Source organism: Neomonachus schauinslandi, chromosome 9 (assembly GCF_002201575.2).
Source record: "Neomonachus schauinslandi chromosome 9, ASM220157v2, whole genome shotgun sequence".
Taxonomy (NCBI): Eukaryota; Metazoa; Chordata; class Mammalia; order Carnivora; family Phocidae; genus Neomonachus; species Neomonachus schauinslandi.
Window position 1 is genome coordinate 24366596 of NC_058411.1, and position 11353 is coordinate 24377948.

General features: G+C 41.3%; 1 protein-coding gene and 1 pseudogene across 1 annotated transcript in view; one reads left to right on the top strand and one right to left on the bottom strand.

Annotated features, from left to right (window-relative positions):
• The first annotated feature begins 46 nt into the window (after positions 1–46).
• The window catches only part of TMED8 (transmembrane p24 trafficking protein family member 8), a 35341-nt gene continuing 24034 nt past the window's right edge, over positions 47–11353 (top strand). The window contains exon 1 of the mRNA XM_021679911.1: positions 47–131. Coding sequence (XP_021535586.1) covers positions 47–131 — 85 coding nt within the window. The remainder of the gene's footprint in view (positions 132–11353) is intronic.
• LOC110571647 lies at positions 10491–10809 on the bottom strand (annotated as a pseudogene).

Here is an 11353-nt window from a genome sequence, read left to right on the forward strand (position 1 = left end):
AGCCTCTCGCTGTAGGCCGCCGAGGCGCTAGCGGAGCGGGCTGCAAATGTCGGAGCGGCAGGCGGCCGGGGGGCCGGCGGGCCGCGGCGGGGACGGCCGGGGAGTGGAGGGGAGCCAGGCGGCCGCCTCAGGTACGCAAGCCGGGGGCCGGCGGGTGAGTCCGCCCGGCCTCGGGGCCCCGCTCGTCGCGCGAGGCTCGGCCGCGCCCTGTCCCACTCTGCCCCGCGCCCGTCGGCGGAGCAGACCCACCCGGGCATCCCTTTCGCGCGCAGAGCCTACGCCTTCACTCCTCCGGGCCGCGCCCGGGCCCTCGGCCCCCGCCTCCCCCGCCGGCCCGGGACTGCGCTAGAGCTTGCTCGCTACTCCTGTTTCGAAATGCCGTGGTTCCTGCCCCGCTTCCTTTCTCCGATCGGCCCAGATGGCAGTGCCCCCGGCGCCTCTTGAGCCTCAGCTCGCCCGCGGGTCTCTCCTTGGCCGCGGACCCCAGCCCCGCCACCCTCGCTGCTCCCTGCTCGTGGCTCCGCACCCCGCTGCCCACCTCTGTCCTGGCCCAGGCTTTCCGCGCGCTCTCTGCCCGGGTCCGGCAGGGCAGCCTCGCCTGCCGCTGGCCTGAGCCCCGCTTGGCCCTGCACCCCGCCCCAGCACACAGGCCCCCGCGCCTCGCCGCCGCCTCTCGGTCACTCAGAGTGGGGGAGACAAGAAGCAGAGCGGAAGCCGGGAGGTTCTGGGGTCTTATGAGTGAGCATCGTGGCCGGAGCAAAGGCAGGACCTAGGGGCTGAAATAGGGACTTTGGCGACCCTCCCTCATTTGTTTCTACCCACGCGAGTTCCTGCGCGGGGGTTACTTCAGCAGCCAGAGGCGAAGGGTGCATCCATCGCACTTTGACCTCTCGGGCCTCCTTATGCTCACCACACATGGAGATTCAAAGGGTAGGGGGAGAGAACTGGTTTCGCTAAGTGGCAAGTAGGAATTAATTTTCCAAGTCTGAAATGAAAATAGACACCATCAGCTATAGTGGTAGAGGTGGTGCGGGGCGCCTTGGTTGGAGTCTGCATCTTCAGCGTACTGATTAAGTGACCTTGGGCCAGTCACATCTCCCTGTCTCAGTTTCCTCATCTGTAAAAATGTGGGTACTAACAGTACCCGCCTAATAAGATCGCCGGGAGGGTTACATGAGCCACTGTCTGAAGTTTCAGTGCCTAGCCCCCCGGGACACACTATAACTGGTGTTGTTATTCATTGTTCTGAGAATAAGATCTGTTTTTGCTCACCTCAACTCTGTGTGCTCTCAGAGGTGTTCCTGGATGTGTGTCTTCCTGCATGGTGGTGATTCTTCTCATCTTTTACTTCTATCCCAAATATCTCCCATCCTCTAATGCTGCTTCAGACACACACACACACACACACACACACAAATATCTCCCATCCTCTAATGCTGCTTCAGACACACACACACACACAAATACCTCTCTCTCTCACACATACACACACCCCTTTGAATCACCCAGCTTTCCCCCGTGATTTTATGTTCTCTTACTTTAAAACATATGACAAATTTTGTCCTTTTTTCCTTTGTATGAACTTTTATGCTTTATAGTATGTTCAGAATTGATGGCATGTATTTAACATTACAGCAATAGAAATTTTAAGCATAATTTCTAAAAAGATTCAGCAAACGAACACTCAAGAGTCTCATAAACATCTGTCCCTTGCATATGTCAGTATTTATGAGTGTTGTGTTTTGTTTTGTTTTGGTTTTACTTCCCCTTAAGCTCCTTGTGTGCTTATGGCAAACAAACCCAAACATTTTAAATTTTGACTAAGAATAGTCAAATATATTGGAGGATGGTGGGTTTGTCTCTGAGAGTTTGAATTCCTCCCCTTCCCCCCCCCCCTTTTAATTGGGTCCTGCATTCACTTTTTTCTTCCCAGGACATTGATAAAAATACTTCTGGTTACTTTCTTCCTCTTGCCCTTAGGGTGACTGTTGGTTTCTTTTTCTGTCATGTAGGGGCTTGTTACTGTAGCCCAGAGCACACTCTTCCCCTTGAGGTAGGATTTGTTGCTAATAAAATAATAGTAATGATGACTTACATTAATTGAATGCTTCTTTGTGCCAGAAAGTGGACAAAGATTTACTTGTGTTATCTGACTTAATCCTGTCAACAGTCATTTTCTCCCCATTTTATTTTGTTTTTAAAGATTTTATTTGAGAGAGAGCACGAGCGGTTGGGAGGGGGGCGGAGGGAGAGGGAGAAGCAGACTCCCCACTGAGCCCTACGTGAGGCAGAGCTGGACCCCAGGACCCCCGAGATCACAACCTGAGTCGAAGGCAGATCAACTGACTGAGCCACCCAGGTGCCCCTTTCCCCCCATTTTATAGAAGAACAAACTACAGCTGAGAGAGGTTAACTTATCTGCCCAAGTTAGTGTGGTGATTTTGCTATCTGTATGAAACTGTCACCTTGTTGTCATGAAGCTTACAATCGTTTGTTTTTATTGGCTATTGATCCAGTATTGATATTCCAGGGCAGGTTATGGTCTTTGCCCTCAAGGTGTTTCTAGTGTGGTAAGATGAGAGTACCCCAGGAACAAACATCAGCAACTCAAAACATTATATAATTGAGTATCTGTTATTACAGTTCTTTATGTACTTACCCTCAAGAAATCTGCTTGAGGGGAGGGACAGAATCTGTCTCCTCTGTTTATCTCCTAGAGCCCTTAATGTTGTGTCCTAGAGGTCCTATAAATATTTGCTGGATTGAGAGACAAAGTCTCAACACAGAGATTTGGAGGAGCACCAAATGCATATGAAGAATTAGGGTTGAGATAATTAAGAATGTTCCTGGGTTAAAGCAGTGGTTCTCAAGCAGGAGCGATTTTGCCTGGGGATGCTCAGGGGATGGTTTGGTTGTCACTGCTGGGGCTGGGGAGGTGGGGGAGGGCTGTCAGTGGTATGTAGTGGGTAGAGGTCAGGGATGCCGCTCAATGCCCTGCAATGCACAGGGCAGCCCCCACAACGAAGAATGTTCTGGCCCCAAGTGTCAGCAGTGCTGCTGTTGAGAAATGTGGGGTTAGCATGAAGCTGGATTTCCAAAGCAGTGCAGAAATCATGCATCTGGCTTGATTTTTATAGCCTGGGGAATAAACTTAAAAAACTGCTTCAAATTAGGAGTCTGATTGGATTCTTCTGCCACCTTCCTCTAGAAAATGATCCAGTAAGTAAACAATAGAGGCCTGAGATAGAATGAAATTGAAGGTTTCTGCCATTCCTCTCCTAGAGGGAAAACAGCAATAAGAAATGAGTTTGGGGGCGCCTGGGTGGCTCAGTTGTTAAGGGTCTGCCTTCGGCTCAGGTCATGATCCCAAGGTCCTGGAATTGACCCCCACATCGGGCTCCCTGCTCAGCGGGAAGCCTGCTTCTCCCTCTCCCACTCCCCCTGCTTGTGTTCCTGCTCTCGCTCTCGCTCTCTCTGTCAAATAAATAAATAAAATCTTAAAAAAAAAAAAAAAGAAATGAGTTTGGACATTCTGTTGTTATTGAATTGAAGGTTTTGATTAAAATAAAAGGTTTTGATCTTTCAGTGTATCTTATTCCTTCAAAGCAGGAATTTATAATTATCCAGAAATCATAACTTGTTTTTTTTTAACAATATTCTCTGCAGAGAGTACCTTTTGAGTGTCTTCATGTTTGTTAGCTGAAGTTTTAGTGATGAAGTAAGGAAACTTCTTTATGTTCTTCTGAACTCAGCTGTACGGTGACCACAGTGCTCTTATTGTTTTGTGAACTGTAATTGTTTCTAATAGCCTCTTATTTGGGGCACCTGGGTCCTTCAGTCCCCAAGAGGAGAGAGATGTCACTCTTTATATAGTGAAACTCTCTTAGGCATACATGTTGCATCACTTAAGAACAGACTTTTTTTTTTTTTTTAAGTTTAGGGAGCTTTGTGGAAAATAAAGGGCAAAGTCTGTTATGACCTTGAAGTTAGCATTAGAAATTAGTTTGGTATAAATGACTGTGAGAGTTATCAAGGCACTTAGACGCTAAGGATTGGAAACAAGTCAGGTTAACTTGTCATGATTCTTATGTAGGTCTTAGAGCAGTGTGGTTAGTCTTTCTGCAGTGATGGAAATGTTGCATATTGTAGCTATTTCAATTTAAATTGAAATTTAAAAATTGGTGGCTATCATAGTGGATGGAGCAAAAGCGTGGGAATTTATGCCAACGAGCCCTTATGGTTTTTTGCTTTTCTATTGTAGTTTTATATCAAAATGGTATAAATTTGTCTGCCTGTGATAATTTTTTTTTTTTCTGATAGTGGTTGTGTTTTTGTGGTGTTGAGATAGCCAGTTAGTCCTGTCATTATTCATTCCATGACATTATAATGCAAGGTTTGTAGTCTGAATGACCACGGAAGAGCTGGTTTCACTCAGAAGGACTGATGAGAAATTGGATCATGTGGTTTTGGGATTTGGTTGGAATATAAACTCAGCCAGTTTCTTTTTGTTTAAGCCTCTTGAGTCTATAACCACATAACCTGCTTTTGGTTCCTCTGCCCTTGAATCTAAAAGCCCAGGCTAATTATCTCCGCAGCCTGTTTAGTGAAGGGGAAGTCCTATGAGACCTGTTCTAAAGAACTCTGACCTGATATTCAAATGCTTTAGAAAAAACCTGTTTTTTGGTTCTCTTTGTAGAGAAAGTACAACGTACACAATAAATTTAAATCTGTAGCATGATCAGAATGCTGGTAACATAGAAAGAAGACTAATATTTTAAATATTGTCAAATATAAAATAAATTATTATAGGAAAGTTTGTTTCCTCTTCACCTTGCTTTAGAGGCTATAATCTATAAATTTAGTTATTCTTGAGCTTCCATTTTCCTTTCTCTGTTCATTGTTTCTAAGACTTTGGCCATGCAGGTAGCACGTCATGGTTTTTGCCACGTTAGAGAATACATTCCAAAATTATTTGGTTACTATTTTTTCTTTAAATTGACATTTAAAATTTTGTTTCATTCTAAATGATATCTGTGCTATTACTATTTTTTTTTTAAGATTTTATTTATTTATTTGAGAGAGAGAATGAGAGAGAGAAAGCACATGAGAGGGGGGAGGGTCAGAGGGAGAAGCAGACTCCCCGCCGAGCAGGGAGCCTGATGCGAGACTCGATCCCGGGACTCCAGGATCATGACCTGAGCCGAAGGCAGTGGCCCAACCAACTGAGCCACCCAGGTGCCCTGTGCTATTACTATTTTGATGTATCAACTTTTCCTAATATATGTTAAAATAAATACATACCCATTAAAATTAAAAAAAAACATTTTCCCATATACCATCTAAATTTGCAAAACTAGTCCTGGTTTCTCTGGTCTCTTCTCAGAATACTTGTAGAATTGGTCTATATTTGGCTGACATATTAAAAGCTCTCTATAGAAAAATTGGCTTTTTCTTCTTTATAGTGGTCTAAATGTCACTAAATAAATTTAGGAAACCGAACAAGCTGTTTGTAATGGTTTTCTCTCTCTACAAGAGGACTGCATCTTCCACACTTGATACTGCTGGAAATAAACTTAAGTATTTCTTTCTCCTTTTCTTACTTCCTGCCTCTCTGAATCCTGTTACAAGTTGTTTCACCAGTAGTTCTTACATAATTTAGCATATACCTTTAACCCTAAAAATCAAGAGCACTATCTCTTTTCACTCTTTTCCTCCTATATTAAGCTGTTAAGGTTTTAGGAGAAGTGGCTCCTAGCGTATGAAAAATGCTCAACCTAATTTTTGTTAAGGGACATGGAAATGATATATACGATGGGCAGTTTGATCTCTCACTATGTTGGTAGGGGTGTGCAGGAACAAGCACTTCCATGCATTGCTTTTAGGAGTGTAAATTAATACAAATGCTGTGGAGGGCAATTTGTCAATATCCATCACAATTACAGTATATGCTCTCATTGATCATTCCTTCTAGGAATTTATCCTCTAGATTTATTCTTGTGCCTATTGATTTATTTATTTTTTAAAAAATATTTATTCATTTGAGACACAGAGAGAGAGAGAGAGCATGAGCCGGGGCGAGGCAGAGGGAGAAGCAGGCTCCCTGCTGGGCCAGGAGCCCGATATGGGGCTCAATCCCAGGACCCTGGGATCATAACCTGAGCCGAGGGCAGACGCTTAACCATCTGAGACACCCAGGCCTATTTAGACGCAAAGTTTTTATAGCATGGTTTATAATGGTAAAAGATTAGGAAGGACATAAATGTCCATCAATAGGGAACTGGTTAAATAAATTATGGAATATCCAGCCAATGAAATATTAATCAGCTATAGAAAAAAAATGACAAAACTTTTCATATATAGTTATGGAAAGATCTCTGAGATATAAATGGGGAAAAAGTGTGTTTAATATGCTTATTATTTGTATAAAAAAGAATATATATGCACACACACACACTTATGTGCATAAAGTAACTCTGGGAGACTACAAAGCCGAATAACATTGGTTGCTTTTGGTGGTGGGGACTGAGGTGGGTGGAAGTTTTCACTGTATACTCTTATACTTCTTGAATTTTGAATAATATGGATATATTATCTGTTCAGAAAAAAAACACACAGATGTATCATGAGATTCTTCTCTATGCTTATATTGTAAGAGACATTCTATACATCTCTCTTGCCTTTCTGCTCATCAGGAACTGACCCTTTCTGGGCTTTTTTCTCTCAGATGAAATTTTTTTTATGAAGTATAGGTTGTAAATCTCTTTAGGGATCAATTTTATGTTATTCTTTAAATCCACTATGGTTTTTCATTATTTTTGTGCTAATTTCATTTCTGTCTAAAGATAAATCAAAGGGGGATAGAACCACCACTTAGATGAACTGATACTGTTAGCCAGTGACGGAAAGAAGGCAGACTTTTTTTTTTTAAGATTTTATTTATTTATTTGACAGAGAGAGACGGCGAGAGAGGGAACACAAGCAACAGGCAGAGGGAGAGGGGGAAGCAGTCTTCCCTCTGAGCAGGGAGTCTGATGCGGGACTCGATCCCAGAACCCTGGGATCATGACCTGAGCCGTAGGCAGACGCTTAAAGACTGAGCCACCCAGGTGCTCCGAGAAGGCAGACTTTTAAAAGTTCTATTTTGTTTCCATTTTATTCAGTAAGGTATTTTCAAACTGAAAAAGGTAAAGTGGCGGTGTTGGTTTCTGTTTTGAGTAATGGCAGCCTAGGTAATCGGATCAGTTCTCCCACTGGGGACAATTAGAAAATAATTTTCAACATATGAATATTTGCTTGAAGATCCTGGAGAGCTAGCCAGATAATGAAGAATTACCAGGCTATAATCAATGTGAGGGCCGAAGTATAAAGATAGAAGTCCAGCGATGAGAGTCCATTTTGAGGGCTCCTTTCTCCTCTGATGGCATATGCTGGATTCTTGAGTGAGGAAGCTTGTCAAGGCTGTGAATGTGCCTCTCTGGACTAAAGCAACAAGGAATGTTCAGAACCAGTCAAATAGGGGGAACCCTCGTGAACTCCCTTTTCTCTGGGTTGGAACTATGAAGGGCCATGTTCTGGAAGTAAGGGTAAATTAGAAATAGGCCATTGTAGGGAGTGCAGCTCAGTTTCAGAAAAATCTAAGTTCATGAAATTGGGTTAAGGTGCTCCCAGGCTGCTAGAGTCCCCAGGTATGTGGAAGAAGCAAGGCAAACCTCTGGAGGTTTATTTAGATTAGGCTTCAGATTGTTTCTATAAACAATTTTATGAGAACAGTTTCTGGTACATTTGATTAATAACCAGATTCCTGGAAGAGAACATGAACAAAAATCAAACAATAGAATGAATGGATCCAAAGGGGCAACAGACTGAAACAATTATATTTATTATGTTCAAGATAAAAGACAAGTTTGATAAATTTGGCAAAGAATTGAAATTTATAAAAATAGAACCAAATAGGGTGCCTGGATGGCTCAGTTGGTTAAGCGACTATCTTCGGCTCAGGTTGTGATCCTGGGCTCCTGGCATTGAGTCCTGTATTGGGCTCCCTCTGCTCTGCAGGGAGTCTGCATCTCCCTCTGCTTCTGCCTGCCGCTCTGCCTACTTGTGCTCTCTCTCTCTGTCAAATAAATAAATAAAATCTTAAAAAAAAAAATAGAACCAAATAGAAATTCTGTAGGTAAACAGATGAAAATTTAGAACTCAGTTGATAGGCTTAGCAAAAAGTTACTATGTCTGAAGAGAGAATAGTGACCTGGTCAGAAGAAAAGTCAGAAGAAAATATCCAGAAGAAAATATTTAAAAATGCAACAACGGGAAATTCAGGAAAGAGGTAAGAGACAGAGAAGATATGGTGAAAAGGTCTAACATTTTATATAATTGGAGTCCTAGAAGGTGAGGAGAGCAAGAATGGACAGAAGCAATGCTTGATGAGATAATAGCTGTGAATTTTCCAAAGCTAATGGAATGCACAGATTTAAGAAGCCCTATGTATCCCAAGCAGGATAAGTACAGTGAAATCTACAGTAGATTCACATTAAGTTAAAACTGCTATAAAACTGGGGTGCATGGGTGAGTCAGTAAGTTAGGCGTCTGACTCATGGTTTCTACTCACGTCACGATCTCATGGGTTGTGAGGTGGAGCCCAGTCGTGTCAGGCTCTGCACTCAGCAGGGAGTCTGCTTGAGACTGTCTCACTCTTCCTCTGCCCCTCCCCCAGCTCTCACTCATGTGCTCTGTCTCTGTCTCTTTCAAAAAAAAATATTTTTAAAAAATTGCTATAGGGGCGCCTGGGTGGCTCATTCGTTAAGCGTATGCCTTTGGCTCAGGGCATGATCCCAGGGTCCTGGGATTGAGCCCCACATCAGGCTCCCTGCTCCATAGGAAGCCTGCTTCTCCTCTCCCACTCCCCCTGCTTGTGTTCCCTCTCTCGCTGTGTCTGTGTCACGTAAATAAATAAAATCTTTTTAAAAAAATTGCTATAAAAGCAAAGTAAAGAGAAAAGTAGCCAGAGAAAAATTACAGTTTGCCTTCAGAGAAATAGTAATTGGACTGACAGCTGACTTCTGCACAGAGCAGTACAAGCGAGGTCATCTTTAGAATACTGAAAGAAATACCAATATAGAATTCTTTTTTCAGGAAAACAGTCTTTAAGAATGAAGGTTAAATAAAGATATTTTCAGACAGTCAAAAACAGGATTTGTCACCTGAACACTGGCACTTAAGGAATAAATTCTTCAGGTAGAATCAAAATGATCTCAGATGAAAGGAAAATCACAGTTTCATCTCACTCATTAACATAGATGCAAAAAGTCATGAACAGAATGTTAGCAGACTAAATCCAGGAATATGTATGACCAAGTTGGGTTTTTTCAGGAATGCAAGGTGGTTTTAACATTCTTTAAAAGTCCATGTAAATCACCATTTTAATATACTAGTGGATAAAAATGATCAGTTTAATAGATGCAGAGAAAGTGCTTGATAAAATTCAACCTCCATTTATGATTCAAAACTCATAGCAAAGTACGAATAAAAGAAAACTTCCTTAATTAGAAAAAGCATATCTACAAAAAACCTATAACCAGCATCAAACTTAATGGTGAGATTTGAAAGTTTTCTTCTTGAGATCGGGAATAAGACAAGGGAGCCCACTCTCACCACTTAATATTCATCATTTTATTGGATATTCTAGCTAATACAGTCAGGCAAGAAAGAGAATATATGAAAATTAGAAAAGAATCCTGTTAAATCTATTGTTTGCCGATGATGACTATATACATGGAAAATCCAGAAGAATCTATAGATCAATTATTAGAACTAATAAGTTTGGCCACATTGCTGGGTACAGAGCCAATATGCAAAATTTCATTATGTTTATATATACAAGCTTATCTCAGAGATATTGCAGGTTCAGTTCTAGACCACTGCAATAAAGCAAATATTGCAATAAAGCAAGTGAAGTGAAATTCTTTGGTTTCTCAGTGCATATAAAAGTGATGTTTACACTATATTGTAGTCTTTTAAATGTGCAATGGCAGTATGTCTAAAAAAAGTATAATACCTTAAAAAATACTGCTAAAAAATGTTAACCGTCATCTGGGCTTTCAGCAGAGGTGTATTCACTGATGATAGATCACTATAACAAATATAATAATAATAATGAAAAAGTTTGAAATATTGCAAGAATTATCAAGTGTGACACAGACATGAAGTGAGCAAATGCTGTTGGAAAAATGGTGCTGATAGACTTGCTTGACACAGGGTTGCCACAAACCTTCAATTTGTCAAAAATGCAATACCTGCAAAGTGCAATAGAGTGAAGCACAATAAAATGAAGTGGGCCTATACTAGCAATGAAGTTAAAAAATATATGAAAATATTATTTACCATAGAGTAAAGAAAGTTCAAATACCTAGGAATAAATCCCACAAAATATATGCAACGTCTTTGTGCAGAAGATTATAATACATTATTATTATTTTTAAAAACCAGAACATTTATTGTGTGATTAATTGTTGAAATCCTTAGGAAGAACTGGGTGCTGAACAGCTGCCCTCTTGGGTTTAGGTGATGTTCCTTCATGGAATCCAGGCCTGAATCTGGGGTGTACAATTTTTAGCTTCCTCATTTGACCAGCCCCAGTGGTATTTTGTCTTTTAGCCTTGGCACTCCAGTTATACTTTCTCTTCCTCTTGGCAGGATAGCACATTTGCCACAGGTCGACTTCCAAAGGTGATAGGCCTTAGAACCACGGTGGTGGCACAATGTGCACGTCTTATTGCAACACTTTCCAGATGATGCTGTCCCCTTTGTCATCTTGTTTCTGTGGCCAAAACCCTATAGTTATTGAAAGAAATGAAAGAATAAATAAATGGAAAGATATATTCTTAGATTGAAAGACTCAATATTGTAAAGTGTCAGTTCTCCCCAACTTGATATATAAATAAAATAATCCCAGTAAAAATCCCAGCAGGGTTTTGCCGGAGTTTTTGCATGGAAATTTGACAAGCTGGTTCTAAAAAATATGTAGAGGAATGAAAGGCCATAAATAGCATATATAAAAATACTTGAGTGAATAAAAACAAGTTGGAAACATTTGCTCTATTAGGTGTCAAGATTTAGTCTAAAGCTTTTATGGAATAGTCTAATAGGCCCTAGGAATAGAATAAAATCCTAGAAACAAAATCTTTGATTTGCAATAAAGATTGTACTGTAGAGCAGTGAGGAAAGAATGGTAAATATTGCTGGGACTACTGAATAGCCCAAGAGAAAGGAAAGAAGGGAAAGAAAAGAAACTTGATCCTTACCTCACACACCATACACACAAAAAATCAATTCTAGTTGGATTGCATACCAACAT